Source organism: Temnothorax nylanderi, unplaced genomic scaffold (assembly GCF_030848795.1).
Source record: "Temnothorax nylanderi isolate EJ_2023f unplaced genomic scaffold, tnyl_v1.0 TNYL_tig0237_pilon, whole genome shotgun sequence".
Lineage (NCBI taxonomy): Eukaryota > Metazoa > Arthropoda > Insecta > Hymenoptera > Formicidae > Temnothorax > Temnothorax nylanderi.
In genome coordinates, this window is record NW_027249299.1 from 23,056 (window position 1) to 38,505 (window position 15,450).

At 40.7% G+C, this 15,450-nt stretch overlaps 3 protein-coding genes across 6 annotated transcripts; 1 reads left to right on the forward strand and 2 right to left on the reverse strand.

Annotated features, from left to right (window-relative positions):
- Window positions 1-251: 251 nt before the first annotated feature.
- Window positions 252-3,674, reverse strand: Maf1 (repressor of RNA polymerase III transcription Maf1). The gene is made up of 5 exons (XM_071718085.1): window positions 2,166-3,674; window positions 1,910-2,059; window positions 1,462-1,743; window positions 1,173-1,292; window positions 252-1,086 (listed from the first exon to the last, which is right to left on the reverse strand). Exons 1-5 carry the CDS (start codon window positions 2,246-2,248, stop codon window positions 1,014-1,016), a joined length of 708 nt encoding a protein of 235 aa, XP_071574186.1. The 5' UTR covers window positions 2,249-3,674; the 3' UTR covers window positions 252-1,013.
- Window positions 3,675-4,211: 537 nt separating this feature from the next.
- On the forward strand, window positions 4,212-10,189 carry Wdr59 (WD repeat domain 59). Of its 4 annotated transcripts, none has more exons than XM_071718080.1 (20): window positions 4,212-4,427; window positions 4,520-4,569; window positions 4,807-4,939; window positions 5,090-5,303; window positions 5,377-5,510; window positions 5,591-5,740; window positions 5,815-5,974; window positions 6,044-6,123; window positions 6,202-6,268; window positions 6,335-6,543; window positions 6,613-6,876; window positions 6,949-7,099; window positions 7,157-7,350; window positions 7,444-7,580; window positions 7,652-7,870; window positions 8,141-8,267; window positions 8,758-8,787; window positions 9,313-9,473; window positions 9,621-9,874; window positions 9,969-10,189. In XM_071718080.1, the coding sequence occupies exons 1-20, from the start codon at window positions 4,380-4,382 to the stop codon at window positions 10,106-10,108; spliced, it is 2,922 nt and encodes a 973-aa protein (XP_071574181.1). In that variant the 5' UTR covers window positions 4,212-4,379; the 3' UTR covers window positions 10,109-10,189. The 4 variants fall into 4 exon arrangements, with proteins under 4 accessions (XP_071574181.1, XP_071574180.1, XP_071574182.1 ...); XM_071718079.1 differs by having other exon boundaries at window positions 4,213-4,427; window positions 7,441-7,580; XM_071718081.1 differs by lacking the exon at window positions 8,758-8,787 and having other exon boundaries at window positions 4,214-4,427; window positions 7,441-7,580.
- Window positions 10,190-10,375: 186 nt separating this feature from the next.
- Window positions 10,376-14,773, reverse strand: Ahcy (adenosylhomocysteinase). The gene is made up of 6 exons (XM_071718083.1): window positions 14,612-14,773; window positions 13,321-13,511; window positions 11,948-12,289; window positions 11,292-11,507; window positions 10,903-11,126; window positions 10,376-10,816 (listed from the first exon to the last, which is right to left on the reverse strand). Exons 1-6 carry the CDS (start codon window positions 14,637-14,639, stop codon window positions 10,519-10,521), a joined length of 1,299 nt encoding a protein of 432 aa, XP_071574184.1. The 5' UTR covers window positions 14,640-14,773; the 3' UTR covers window positions 10,376-10,518.
- Window positions 14,774-15,450: the final 677 nt, after the last annotated feature.

Sequence of the window (15,450 nt, forward strand, 5' to 3'; positions counted from 1 at the left end):
ACTAGGTCTAGTTATTTCCGTTGCTCCGGAGCTGTTTTAATCCAGAGATTGAGAGAACGCGCAATTTTATGAAATTTTACATTTTTTATTATATTATTTCAATATTTCACTTAACACGATAGAGATTAAATAAATCAAAATATATAGGTACACTTCTAACGAATCTAATAATTTTATATTTAAGTAACATAAAGACTGCTGTAAAATTGTAGATGAATAGTGTTATTTTATGACTGAGAAAATATTGCATATAACAGAGTTATTATTGGATTTTATTACGTACAATTTGCCTTCAAAATATATGTTTAATATTATGTCAAGAGTAGTAACGTGATCACAAAGACAGAGAAGAATCCTTATAGCTTATAGCTTGCTCTAATAAATTTGTAAGGATTTTTCATAGAGAGATATATAATATGGTATATAATATATATATATATAGGTCCGTATTCTCAGATCACTTTTATAATAAATGCGCGCATTTAGCATATAGTTTACGTTACATATACTATAGAATCTCAGAAATAAATGCGCACATTTTTTGATAAAAGTGAACTAAGAATACAGGCCATAATCTATATAATTCCTTAAAAGAAATTATTTCTCGCGAGAGATTTCGTTAAAAGGTATAGCAAGGTCAATATCGCTTAATAAACTACGAAAGTAAGACTTTTATCATCTAAGGTTGCGTTCGAAAACCACACTCTTACCGCAAAGAGCGTGCTCTGTCCTTGTTCAACTTTCTGTAAGTAACAAAGATAGAACGACGCTCGAGCGTTAAGAGCGTGGTTCTGGAACGCAGCCTAAGAAAGAGATTTTTGCCGCGAGCGACGTATTAGTGATGACTGACAAACACAGAAATTCTAAAACAATCCAAAATAGTTCCGATTGATTTGGAATGAAAATCAGAGTAGTACGAAGATTCAAAGTTTAAAGCTAAGAATTGCAAATATGAATTCGTGTATGTGTATGTGTGTGTGTGTACATGGTGTACGTGTACGCGGACGAATGACCTAATAGCCGTCCTCGTCATCTTCATCCATGGCGAAGTCACTACCAACTCCAGAGTCCGGCACGTAAAGAGGGCTGCGAAGCAAAACGGATAAATTGCATTACAAAGTTAAAAGAAAAAAAAGGGAAACAACGTTCTAAAACCTTGTTCTAAAACCTACTTTATCGCTCTGCACGTGAAAAATACGATGCGCTTCAGCTTTTTGTTGTAGAAGAAATAATTGAAGGACCACAGGCATCCGTCTTCCCCAAAAGGATCTGACGCAAAGTCTGGATTGTAACTGTAAAGAAAGTTTCTTTCGCATTATTTCACATTAGTCTTACTTAAAAAAAATCTGCACTGTACTTGACATCAATAGGACGAAATTTAACTCAATGTTTAGAATTATGTACCTCCGACTTTTTTGTTTGACATTAAAGCAAGACGATCGCTAACAGCTGATTGTTTACCTGTAAATATCACATCCGTGCAAGGATATCTCTTTGTCAACGGCCGCCCAAAGAGCGGAACGTAATGAACGATAGTGTTCGCCCGCGGTAGCGTTGAGATTACCGTCGACTGCATTCATCACCCATTGGAGACTTGGCTCTTTGCTGAACTCGTGGCTCTTGGCGTCCGAGAAATCGTAGTCCGGATTAAAGGTTGAATTTAACGTGGCGATGAGATGAAACAATGTCTTCCTGCTGATTGTGTCGCATAGTGGACCCTCTTCGTCACCGGAAACGCTGCGACTGCGCATCGAAATGACAGCGTTATCAACTTATGACCGAGTACGCGCAAGTAACGAAATCTTATCTCAAAAATTAAGCGTAAATCAGGTAGCTGGCGTTAAACCGACCGAATGACATAAATTTCTGCGAGTACTGTTTAACGACAGAGATATCTCCCCCAAGATACCTCAAGCATCCCTGAGCCGGAGACGTTCCCAAGAATGTCTGCGGTGGGGATAAAGCTTGCAGATCGTGCGGCGTACCTCCCTGCTCCGCGTTATATCGTTTGTACAGCTGCTTGTCATTGGCCGTCATTTTGCAGGAGTAACTCTCGATCCTGCAACGATAAAGATTAATATGCGATGTAAATAATAACGAGACGACTCAAGATAAGTGTGTAGGATCGATTTAAGATAACAAGGCCTGTGTTTCATTCGCGTTACCTCCCAATTATCTTGCTATCTCCAGTCTGGATGGACAAGGCACTGTTTATAGCTTCCAACTGCGTATTCTCCAGCAACTTCATCCTGTTGACAGTAGCGATCTCTCAGATTACGCAAAGAAACTGTGGCTCCTGCCTTGGAGATCTGAAAAGTGTGTTGCGTTCGGGACCCCCTTGGCTGGGCTTGCCCGCCTTACAACGTTGACATCTCGTGACGGGTCCGTCACGAGTCCTCGTTGCTCGCTGTTCAGGCGAATTCTAGATACGTTTGCTCAGATTGTCAACGGTCAGCCGTTCAGTACAAGCGAAACGTCAGGAAGCTTCTTTGACTTCGTTGACTTATCGGGTCGTTCAGCATCTCTTTTATGTGTATGAAAATTCCTTTCCTTTTCGAGTGCACGAGATTAATTGTCGACGTAGTGGTCTTCCCGGTTTCCTTGCTGTACTTGCACATTACAGATAGCTAATTAAGGATTTGATGAAGAGGGGGAGGTGATCAAGTTCCAGAGCGAGCTTGGCGAGCTCGAGATCAAGGCCCTCCGCTCCCTGAGGAGTCGCAGGCGAGTACTTGTCCTACGTGCGCTGCCCGCTACTTGACAAAGTCAAGAGAGAGAGAGAGGGGGGGGCAGAGAAACGAATACACGGGATGCGAGCGAGAGAGAGAGAGAGAGAGAGAGAGACCGAACGATGACGCGACGCGACGTGACGCGACGCGAATCCACCGATAAACAAAGGTGCGCTCGCCTCTCCTTCCTCGAAACGAGACTCGGCTCGGGGAAAATTATCGTCTCTTCGGCGAAAACCGCGCGAAAAGGAACGAACGAAGGCACACACTACACGCGCGCGTACGCACACGGAGCACACAGGGGACAATTACACGGTGGCTCCCGGATTGACAGGAGACGTCAAATCTCAGCCTCGAGCCTCGAGCGCCTACTCCGCTTCTCGCGCGATGGGAAAGGAGCGGCAGACTGCAGAGAGGGCGAGATATATGTGTATATATGTACGCCGAGAGAAGACACGGTGCCTCACGCGTAGCGCCCGCTACTGACGATAACAATCCATAATCACGGACATTGTCGCTCGCTGCTGATACGTAGTATCACGGTCACTGTCGGAGAATAATCGATCGCCTCCTCCACCTCCTTGAAGAGCGATGGCACTTTGCCGATCTCGTCGAACAACCCGTCCCGCACTCGACCTTCCTTGCGCGCGAGACCCCGACGTCCCCGACCAGTTTACAAACTTCGATCTCCAATTGCGTTGCGACTCGCGACTCGGTGTCAGCCCGCGTTCACCGCGCACGTAGAGTCCGTGGAGACGCAACGGCACGTATGTATGTGTGCGAGCGCGAGCTCGTTTCGTGTGAGTACCGCGCGTATGTACGTGACAGAAATAGCAACAGTCGGGGTGGAGAGAGGGGGGGACGTATCGTATCCCTTTTTCTCGCTCGCGCGCGCGTCTTCGACGTCCCTTCGCTCTTCGGCTCGTTCACGCTCGCGCGAGACTGGAGGCTGGAGGGGGGAGGCACGCGTACGTACCAGCCAATCGCGTTACGTCAGCGACGCGCGCGCGCGTACTCACGTGCGCGTGTATGTGGTGACCACCGTGACCAGAGTTCGTCTCTGTTGTGTCCGAATATCGGCCCCGCGCTCTCTTGCACTTCCTGCGTTTGAAATGAGACGGCTGTTACGTACGTTAAAACGTCAAATATCGGCAGGGGGGATGGGGGAGACGAACGAAGTCCAATTTAAAAATGAAATCCATTTGAACCAGAACTTCTTTATCTTCGCGACGTCTTATTTAATTTAATAGAATTTTGCGAATTAACGTAAGCGTAAACGTAAACGATATTATTACAGAAATAAATGATGCGTCAGAGATCGAAGATTATTAGCAATGGATGTAAAAAAATATTTAAATATTTAACAATCTATACTAACAACGAAATATGTATTTTTTAAATATTTCCGTTCGATACTATTTTAAAACATCTTTTGTGTATATAGAACATCCTGTGTGTATATATATATATATATGCATATGTGACATATGTGTGCGTGTATAGCGATTTAACTGTGGCGCGCACGTCTCAGGCCGTCAGGCTGTATTCTAAATTCTAACCTCGCAGGATCAGCGCAGCGCAGGATCGTGGAATCGATTCGGGATGGTGTGACAACTTGCAGACAGAGACTTAAAAATCGATTTAGTTAAAATGAAACGAAACAGCGACTATGTGGTCACGGAGCACCGCGATTTACAGGTTGGTCAAGAAAAGCGTGATTTCTCGCGTCAAAAATATCGACTCCTATCGCACCGGAGAAATGATTGTTTATCCCCTTTTTTGGTGTTTAGGCCAATACTATGGCAGTGGACGCGACCAGTAATTACGTTCTGTTGGCCGGGTAAGTAGCCCTTAAAATTAACGATTACCCGCGACAGGTATTCATCAATATTTACTAATTTGTAAATAATTAGTCAAGTCTTCAGTAGAGAAAGATTATCTCAAAGATTTTCTTGAAACTCATGTGTTTTATGTGAGAAAAAGATTTCAATTACTTTGTTACTATGCTTCAAATGACTTGCTGTTATTGTTCCTAAAAATTCAAAAATTATCTGTATTCTTTTTGCCTCCTTTATAGACGTAGATACTTGGGGGTGAAACATTTGGACGAGGATGTAAACACAAAGAAATTCCAGCGACAGAGCAAATACGAGGTTGGCTCTGCCGAATGGAACCCGTGCGACTTGAATTGCCACTTGTGTGCAATTTCTGTAAGATCTCGCATATCTTTTATGTAAAAATACGTGCATATGTATTGCCATTTAAATTTATATTATTAGATGAACTCTAGGAAGAAAAAATATATAAAGGAATATGTGTATTCTCTTGTTACATCTTGCTTTGAAATAATTTTCTTTTAGAGCAACACGCGAATCGAAATATTGAATTTCAATAGAGCAGGAGGATACGAGTTACAAACTATGCTGAGCTTGAAAGCCCATACACGGGTAGTTAGCGATCTGAACTGGCATCCCAAAGAGCCAGATATCATTGCTTCTTGCAGTATCGACACGTTTATACATATCTGGGACATAAGAGATCAGAGAAAACCATGCGTGTCCCTGTCTGCAGTTGGTAAGATAAAAGACGTACCTGGATGATTCTTTGTTAATTGAGAAAATAAACGTTTTTTGCCTTTTTCTTAAAGCGGGATCGTCCCAAGTACGTTGGAATCCACTGTCGTCGCATACCTTGGCCACGGCGCACGACGGAGATGTCAAGATATGGGACCAACGGAAGGCAACGAGCCCTGTACAGTATATAACAGCTCATTTGACAAAAGTAAATAGCTTTGTTACAAATGCATAGCGTAGGTCGAGTGATTTTTATAAGAAAGTGTCCAAGTCAAAGTCAAATTTTAGATACATGGTTTAGATTGGTGTCCCTTTCAACAAAATCAATTGGCAACATCGAGTCAAGACTGCACCGTCAAGATCTTCGATATTGTAAATCCGCGCAGGGCCGAGAGTATTTTGACGACAAATTCTCCTGTATGGAGAGCAAGATACACGGTAAGAACACAGATATGGAAGAGTTTTTATTGCAGCTGCTCCGTATGATGCGTCATGCGTAAATTTTTGTACAGCCCTTTGGGGAGGGTTTGGTGACGATAGTGGTGCCGCAATTACGACGTGGAGAAAACAGTCTTTTACTATGGAACACGTCAAACCTCAGCGCGCCAATATATACGTTTGCGGGCCACACGGATGTCGTGCTCGAGTTTCAATGGCGGCATCTAAAACTAGGTTGTTATATAAATTCTTGAAAGCATATAAAAAGTATATCGCTATAACTCTATTCGTATCTGCTTGTAGAAAACAGCGAGTTTGAACTCGTTACATGGTCCAAGGATCAATGTCTGAGGATATATAAAATCAGTCCATTCATAAAGAAAGTAAGACTGTAACTTATTTTTCTCACAATTTTTTGAATTATAAAAAATTCGAACAATAGAAATATTTCTTATTTTCAGTTATGTAGCAATGGTATGGACGATGGCCTGTCAGTTTATAGCCAGTATTCCGAAGAGAGCAATTTAAGTACGTAGGACACGTTGCGGTATTTCTGTGATGAAATTTTTAATATACAAGAAAATCTCTTTGTAGGAACCTTGCAGTCCGTCCAAGAATTGCAGCTGAACACTTCTCAGAGCGAGCCTGAGATAAATTACATTACAACCAAAGTAGATGAGCCTGTGCCGCAGTCTGAAACGATCAGCCTCCCGGACAGTTCCAAAAAAGTCTCATCTCCCACTCAGCCAAAGAGTTTGCAGCAGGAGTTTTCGCTGATAAATATGAATATACCAAATATAGAGGTAACGTTGCTTTAGACACGCGAGGTACCGATCGATTTGAAACAACTAACTGGTCACATTTCGATTCAGGTGAACGCGATGGACGTGGTGGAAAGGAGCTGTACGATAACCGCGTGTACAAAGAACTACAATGTGATATTAAAAGTAAATTTCCCCGTTAATTATCCGTGCAGTGCGCAACCGACGTTTCAGTTTTGTCCCGGTACAACTATCGACAATACGACGATGACCAAGCTGCTGAAGGTTCTCGTGCAAACCGCTCAGCATCGCGTCAAAAAGAATAGATCGTGCTTGGAACCGTGTCTCCGACAACTAAATTTAACTTTGGAGCAAGTAAGCGGATCTCTTCTCTTCGATTTAACGTAGCGTTCGAATAAAAATTTTGATTCGTGTCGTGCTCGACAGATGTGCAAGAAGGACGAGGACGAGAGCGGTCATTTGGTGTATCACATGCAGGATAACAGCAATTTCCTGAGTTCTCCCAATATCTGCGCGAATTATCAGGACTCTTATATACCGTTTCCTAGAACATCCGGCGCTAAATTTTGTTGTGTAGGTGCGTATACACTCTACGTTTTTTAACTTTGCATTTTTCTAATCGCTTTCTGGACAGGTATCCTCGTTTGTTTCGGCCGTCCCTCCTACGCGAGAAGATCGTCAATGAAACCGGGAGATGCGACACCCAGAGCACTGTCCGCCCTGGACAATAGCATCGGTAACGGCGAACCTTTCATGCATATGTACCGAAGTTCCTACGTGCCAACTAACGATAACATGTCTATCAGCTCGTATTACTTTCAAGATCGTGTAAGGAATATTTGAATTGATAAAAATAAGAGTATACATATGTTGTGTGTTATAATATATACGTTATCTATGTAACCACAATTCTATCAGCAGAAGGACCTTCGACGTGGATTGCACAGCACGGGTAGAATGCACGATCGTTCGTATTTCAAGAATTGCCACCCGATGGTTATGATATACGATGTTTCGTCATTATTCTTCGTTAATAAGGAACTCGCCGAGAAATATACGTGAGTACGACAATTATATTATGTTGTTTAAGCGTTTTGTAAATCTATGAAAATATTTTATTTCTTTTTAGAATCAACACTGCTGACATTTCGGCCATGTATAAGCACAATGCGAACGTGGCTGCTGCGGTGGAAAGGCCCGACTTAATTCAGACTTGGTGTTTAGCTGGTTTAATCATTTCGCAGCCACCGTCCAATACTGAGCAGAACTCTTGTCAATCGGGTCATTCTCCCGACATCAATGCACCATGGTCCCTACATCCCTGGGGCCAAAACTTAATTCATTTCTTGTAAGTAGTGCTCTTGATTTTATTACTGTGTTATAATAATTAAAATTATATTCAGAAAGATGATATATCAAATGCAAATAATATTAAATCGAATAATAGAATAATTTTTAAATTAATAGTTTATTTTTGACATATAGACTTTAAAAGGATTTATTTGAAAAAAATTTAACTTAGATATGTGTGTGTGTGCGATGTTTTCGTAGATTATTGGTTATCTTAATTGTTGATTGTAACATGTTTACTCCATATATGTAATTATTTTGTATTTAGAATACAGCATTACGCTAAGCAGTCTGATGTTCAAATGGCCGGCATGCTGAGCTGCGCACTTAGCTACCGATCCGAGAACACCGACGCTTCGCAAACCAAGTTGACTAGCAAATCTGTGAACGTCAGTGTAAGTATGCAATTTGTGCGAAAGAGCAAAAAGCGCAGGTTGTGTGTCACTTGAAAATTTTTTCTCACGAGTACTCACGATGCGTCATTGACGCGACCATTTGTCCCGTAAACATGACGGGAGAAATTTAATGTACATTACATGTTTACCGACATTTTCGCTTTCTATTCTGCATACGCGTGTCCCGGTATTTGATAAGAATGGAGATTTTTATGCACAGCACAGTGTCCCTTTCTTCCGATGCATGAGAGAATATATGACGTTTTTTTTTAGAGTGATGTGTAATTTGTATAAATGTTTGATGTGAATACGGCGGTACAGTATGCATATTTAATCACAAATAATGAACCACGTGCGACGATTAATTTTAATTTTCCATGCATTATCATATAATAGTAGACATCATATTGTACCGGCGTATATCTTCATTTTTATATTTTCCAATTATATACATATCGCTGTTAACGATATAATGTTACGTTTGTTATAGAGGCTTTCCATAGGAAAATGGTGGTTAAAGGTAAGATCTCTGAGTTTGGTTAAAACAAAATGTTTAGAATATTGGATTTGGTTTTTAGGATTCTCTATATAATCAATATCTTGTGCTCGTTTCTCAACATCGGACTGAAAGTGTTACCACTAAATGGATTTGTTCACTAGAATTGACTAGAATGTAGATACGAATTTTGCATTACATATTTGTATGGACGCGATTGATAAAAGAAAAAGGAAAAATAACGTGTATAGTAACACATTATTTTTTCGAAAGTAACAAATTGCAGGTAGTGGTTAAACGACATGTGCTGTTTGTCATAATTAATTGTACATATACTTCATATAAACAAGTAATCGTCATCTCTCTATGAAGAGAATTCATGTAGAGAGTAGTTTCATTAATAATAACACATTACGACCGACTTGTGTAATTGCTAACGTTAACTGCTGTGCGTGTGTTGTATATCGTGTACGTGTGTATTATATAATTGTATATGGTTGATATATGTATCTCAACTGTGAATCTGTTCTATTCAATATATCCTTGCAGCCTGGTGGCTCGCCTTATCACACAATACATTTGGCAGACACCACGTTAGAGGGATGGAATTTTCAGAATCTGAAGCAACACCGGTCAAACTCATGGTCGGAGTCGTTGGATGATTTGAAAGTCATCCAAGACAGCTTTGGGGATTCGGCGAAAAACGTTAAGTATGTTTCTTGCACTGACGCGTTTGAGGGATCGTAAAGAAAGATGAAAGCTATTTTAAGTATCTTCTTTCGAAATGCCTTTCGAAATTTCTGTGCTTGCGCGAATATATTTAAGATTGTAATATTAATGCTGAATATCTTATGCAGATTGTTTGATGAGAAATACACGGCGTTGTACGACGGTTACAAGAAGGCGTACGCTGAGGCGTTACACAGGTGGGAGTTGTTGGACGCTCGGGCGCAGGTGTTGAAACACCTGAGCGCGTCCTTGTTCGACGTGCAGAAGGACGTCGAATTGCAAAACGAGTGTCGAATCTGTGGCAAGATCAGCCCAGGTCCACAGTGCGCTAATTGCAAGGGGTTGAGCTTCCAATGTATCGTTTGTCATGTTACAGTCAGAGGTTCGTAGCTTTTGGTCTAAACTAATACGATAATAGGTATTTTAATTATAATCTTAAATAAACTTAAAAGTTTTGTTTTTGTTGAAAAATCTAGGTGCAAGTAATTCTTGCATGTTTTGCGGGCACGGTGGACACATTGAGCACTTAGCGGCGTGGTTCGCTAAAGAGATAGTATGTCCTACGGGCTGCGGCTGTCATTGCTTGCAGGAAAATTCAGTGCTATTTAAGATATAAGGTAATGTAGACGAAATTGTACATAATCATGATCTGTGATAGCCATTGTTGCGAAAGAAGAATAAATTTCTTTTTATTCTATGTATGTACAGTCGACAACTTTGCCCAATTAAAAAATCATTGATCAAAGATGAATAAATCAAAGATGACAAAAAATTAAATATTTAAATGATTTTACGGTATTAAGACATAGATTTGATCTGAATTAGACATCTACAAATTATTTTCGTTGTTTAAGGTTGTTAAGATTGTTATACGAGATCGATATAGAAAAAACAAAAACTTTATTGTTTCTTCAATTAAATGCATATAAAACCAGTTATTATATAATTACAGCAAGAACAATTTAACTGTAATTTGTTGCAAATTTTCACGCGTAATTAAATTATGGCAACTAGTATCGATGGCAATTAGTATCGATAATGATCGGGTTTGTAAGGTCCTTCCACAGGCAGATCCAAATACTTGGCCTGATCTGGCGCGAGTGTCGTTAACTTTACACCCAAGTGATTCAGGTGTAATGCCGCAACCTCCTCGTCCAGTTTCTTCGGCAACATATGTACGCCAATCGAATACTTGTCCGATTTCGTCCAGAGTTCGATTTGTGCGAGCACCTGGTTCGTAAATGAGTTGCTCATAACGAAGCTCGAGTGGCCCATCGCGCAACCCAGGTTCACCAAACGCCCCTCCGCGAGAAGAATAATATGTCTGAAATATGAGTGATGTAATTTAACTCACTATCAAAAAGTTCAATCCATTCGATTCAGCAATCATACACAGCACACAAAACATACCTGCCGTTCTTCAATAGATATCTGTCCACTTGAGGTTTTATGTTGGTCTTCTCGCCGTTCTTCTCCAGCCAAGCGACATCGATCTCGCAATCAAAGTGTCCTATGTTGCAGACGATGGCGTCGTTCGGCATGTTCATGAAATGTCGACCCACGATGATGTCCTTGCATCCTGTGGTAGTTACATATATCTGGCCCTTCGTACTTGCTTCATCCATTGTTGTTACCTGAGGATTACAGATATTTGTTAATTGTAAGACCGCGACGGTCTGCAACGGCACTTGTTAATTCTAATTTGCGACATAATATGATGATAGGCAAGTGGTAATCGAGATGACAGTTTGACGCAATTTTATAATCAATCGGATTTCTTTTCCGATGGTATTATTTACCTCGTATCCTGCCATGGCTGCTTGAAGAGCGTTGATAGGATCGATCTCTGTGATGATAACGCGACCTCCGAGGGCTCTGAGACTTTGCGCGGATCCTTTGCCCACGTCTCCATATCCGGCCACTACGCACACCTTACCAGCGATCATAATATCGGTCGCTCTCTTGATTCCATCTATCAATGATTCCCTGCATCCATACAAGTTGTCGAATTTACTCTGTCAAAAGTATAAAGTCAAGTTAGCTTTGTTATTACGTGTTTAGGTGTTAATAGGTTTTTGTTAATTTAAACTTTTATTTTAATTCCGATAAACATTTATCTTGCAAAGTTTAATTATATATGAAAAATACATGTCTACTTTTGAAAGTGCAGCGTCATATGCATTGCGTTAAGATTTCTGCAAGTGTTAACACACTCATGATTCATTTATCATCCGTTTATCAGTTTCGTTACTATTTCGTCATTATTTTATGATAACACACATTTATCTCAATTCATGCGAACAATGACTATTGGGTTCTGATCGAGCCATAATCATTAATGATATCTTCTTCTAACTTATTGACGCACTCTAAGCGTCAACTTCGTATCGATAGCTTATTCATCATTTTATAAACTTGTTTACTCATGTCGTTGCTCCTGTGAACGTGCACAAACCTTCGTGACGGAGTCGTTGACGTTAATCGCCGGCACTTTGAGCGTACCCTCTTTCATCATGCGGTAGAGATTGTGCACTCCAGTGGTGGTCTCCTCGGATAGGCCGCGACATTCCTTGAGATACTGCGGATATTTGGTGTGCACGAGATTTGTCAAGTCACCGCCGTCATCGAGGAGCAAATTGAACGGCTTGCCATCCCGGAACACGAGGGTCTGCTCAATACACCAGATATACTCCTCGTCGGTCTCTCCCTTCCACGCGTACACCGGCACTCCAGTCTTCGCTATCGCCGCCGCAGCGTGATCCTGCGTGCTGAATATGTTACAAGACGACCATTGTACCTGCGATAGAAGAATGACTTTGTTGAAATTCGGATATTAAGTTTCTAAATGGCTGAATATTTTTATACACAAAACTACTCGTATTTTTAGGATCAATAAATGGAGGGATATGCATAATAAAAAAAATAACATAAATATATTATCACACTTTATCATATGCCACATGTAAAGGCATGATTAAAAACAAAATTATTTAATGTTATTTTCTCAATTTTAATGACGTATACACGTTAAATTCATCGATTCGTAGAAGTTTGAAAAAAATCGCTGATTCTTTTTGACAGTAGAGATAATTATAGAGATATCTACATAAATCTGATTTTTTAAATAATTTTCACGAGTCGAACTGAATATTAATTCACATCGGGAAAAAAATTATTTGAAATATGAAGAATCGATTCAAGACACGTGGAGCCTTATCGAGTATAAGTTCTTGCAAGTATTTCCAAGTTAAACGAGAGACCCTTTGAAATGTAAAGAAGAGATGTTTTTTTCTCATAACATCCGTTTTGTCATCAAATATTACCATGAAAATCGACTACGATTAGAATAGCATATGGGAAAGATATTTTCGACTAAATACGATGTATACTCAGATTTACAGAAGAGATCAACGAGGTCAGCAACGATAACATTCATGTGTAAATCATAATACATTTATCTTCGCAAGTTCCTTCGCCAATAAGTAAACAGCCGCGTGAAATTCTATCGGCGCGTTACTACTGTTACTTATCACTAAAGTATCAAATAATACGAGCGTGAATTAAGCTCGTAAAGCCGGGTCCAGACTTGCATCAGATCATCGTATCGTATCATGAAATTTTCTTATCAAAATATAGATATGTTGATTATAATGATACGCCAAGGCCTTGTTTTCAATCCGTATTCGTATCCCATATCTTACAGATTGAAAACAAGGCCTTGGCGTATCATTATAATCAACATATCCGTATTTTTATAAAAAAATATCATGATACGATACGGTGATCTGATACATGTCTGGGCCCGGGTTTAGACTTCCTGGCTCTCACCTCCGCGCCGAGTTCCACCAGAGTCTCAATTAGCACCGCAGTTTGCACGGTCATATGAAGACAACCGACGATCCGTGCACCCTTTAGCACCTTGGACGGTCCATATTTTTTCCTAATCGCCATAAGCCCCGGCATCTCGTTCTCTGCCAGGGTGATTGCTTTACGACCCCATTCCGCCAAAGAGAGATCGGCTGTTGAGAAATTTTCTCTAGTTAAGTCATCATTGAATCCAGAAAAAATATCGTTGTTGAAATTAAGAGGCAATTATATATAATTATAAAAAAACGAATATAATACATATAAGATTTTTTCTTCGATTACATCTTGATTATCGAAGAGTAAGAATTATAAAAGAGCAAAAACATTGTTACAAAATACAATTGCACAATGTTGCAAAATATGCAGAACTGCACACAGATGTTATTGCCACTAAAGGCACAGTTTCACAAGTGTCGGTTAACTTTTAGTCTTAGATTAACTCACTCTTCGTCTCTTTCTAAGGGGGACGTTAGAAGGAGACGAAGAGTGAGTTAATCTAAGATTAAAATTTAACCGACACTTGTAAAACTGGGCCTAAGAAACTTATTTTATGACGTCGGTTTTTTAATAGTTTATTGCGTCACGGTCATAAAAATTTTAACAAGAACGTCGGGTGTAATCCCGATTAGTAAACCGCGGCGAAGGTTACCCGGAAGATTAAACTTAAAGTTTTAAATAATATAAAAAGAATCAAGCTCGTGTGCCTCAGAAAAATGTGAAAAGTTCGAGAGCCAATAAATGAGCAGACAAAAGATGTCAAATTAAAAATAAGATAGTTTAATAAATCCTAAATATACATGGGACGTTTCAAATTACCCTGTCTTCTTCGAAATACAAAAATAAATATAATAAAATTAATTAACACAAAGAACAAAGAAATAAAGAAAATAAAAAAAAAAATAAAAAACGGAGCTAAGCCAATAAAACATAGAAAGTAAAAATTAGCACACAGTTTACACTGTGGAGTCACATCTGTGTTTAATAATTAATCATATGGACATCTTTTGTTTTAACATTTTTAGCACACATGTAATTTATAAATCATCCTCGATCGAGATTGATCGAGATATACACGCTCGCGTAGCGAATATCGAAGACTTGGCGCGTTCGCTCGCGTGCCATTACGGAACGGCGAGTACTTCACCACGTTGCTTCCCAATGGATGCGAGCACCGCGAGCACGTGTCTCGTTTCGCGTTCGCGTTACTCCGAAACGCGATGTCGTTCGTTCGTTCGGTGTGTTTGCCACTTACCGACTTTATACGCGGGCTTGTCGGACATGGTGCGTCACGTTCAGGTTGGCGCGTGGAAGGTGAATGAGAGCGGCGAACCAAATGTTCAACGTGATAACCTGTACGCCCCGAATGCCCCGATGTGCCGGTACCACCACCTCGAGACTCGAGGACGTTGCGCGCGGACCGCGTGACGCGTGACGCGATATGCGATTCTTCGAGATTCGATTATCGCACGGCGCGAGATGCAGGCGCGATCATCGTGACTGCTGACCGCGCTCGAACTCGTCGCCGATTTAGTTCTCATCGCGCGCAGCGCGCGTCGTTTGTGAAAATGTGAGAATTCGACCGGTCCGGAAACGGAGGAGGAGATCCGTCGTCCACAGAGTACCACAGGTACGTTTGTACACTTGTTATATCGATATTCGACGAATGACGTCGACGTTGGTATTGGCGCTGATACGATCCGCCGTACTCTCTTCCCGCATTCACGATTACGGTTCCTCGCGATCACCTTTATTGTTAGATATCGAGCGGCCATGTTTCGAGCGAAACTGCAGGCAGGAAGACAACGGTAATTGATTATTCTGATTTTATTCTGTTGTTAGGATGTATACGTGAGAAATAGCGATTATATATAAGATTTCTTGCGTAACCGCTTGTCTTCTCGGATAATTTACCGGAATAAATTTCGTGGAAGAAATTGGGACAAATGGGACGCGAGAGAAAGGGGCGAGGAGGGAAAACCACGCAGGAAACCGCGAACGCGCGTAAAAGTGTAACGGCGAAATGACTTATTGAAATTGCCCTGTGTGAACAATTGTAATTAATATTTATTATTAATTGAATGAACGTGTTTT

What these genes read in the sequence shown, in the direction of transcription:
- Ahcy (XM_071718083.1), bottom strand. Translation starts at nt 14,639, where the DNA reads ATGTCCGACAAGCCCGCGTATAAAGTCG. An exon ending in TGGTGGAACTCGGCGCGGAG is followed by an intron (nt 12,290 to 13,320) that starts GTGAGAGCCAGG and finishes CTTCTATCGCAG; the next exon opens with GTACAATGGTCGTCTTGTAA. An exon ending in CAGCCATGGCAGGATACGAG is followed by an intron (nt 11,127 to 11,291) that starts GTAAATAATACC and finishes TGTAATCCTCAG; the next exon opens with GTAACAACAATGGATGAAGC.
- Maf1 (XM_071718085.1), bottom strand. Translation starts at nt 2,248, where the DNA reads ATGAAGTTGCTGGAGAATACGCAGTTGGAAGCTATAAACAGTGCCTTG. An exon ending in CCGGCTCAGGGATGCTTGAG is followed by an intron (nt 1,744 to 1,909) that starts GTATCTTGGGGG and finishes TTCGATGCGCAG; the next exon opens with TCGCAGCGTTTCCGGTGACG. An exon ending in CACGGATGTGATATTTACAG is followed by an intron (nt 1,293 to 1,461) that starts GTAAACAATCAG and finishes CTTTCTTTACAG; the next exon opens with TTACAATCCAGACTTTGCGT.
- Wdr59 (XM_071718079.1), top strand. Translation starts at nt 4,380, where the DNA reads ATGAAACGAAACAGCGACTATGTGGTCACGGAGCACCGCGATTTACAG. An exon ending in TATGGAGAGCAAGATACACG is followed by an intron (nt 5,741 to 5,814) that starts GTAAGAACACAG and finishes ATTTTTGTACAG; the next exon opens with CCCTTTGGGGAGGGTTTGGT. An exon ending in GATTCGGCGAAAAACGTTAA is followed by an intron (nt 9,474 to 9,620) that starts GTATGTTTCTTG and finishes TATCTTATGCAG; the next exon opens with ATTGTTTGATGAGAAATACA.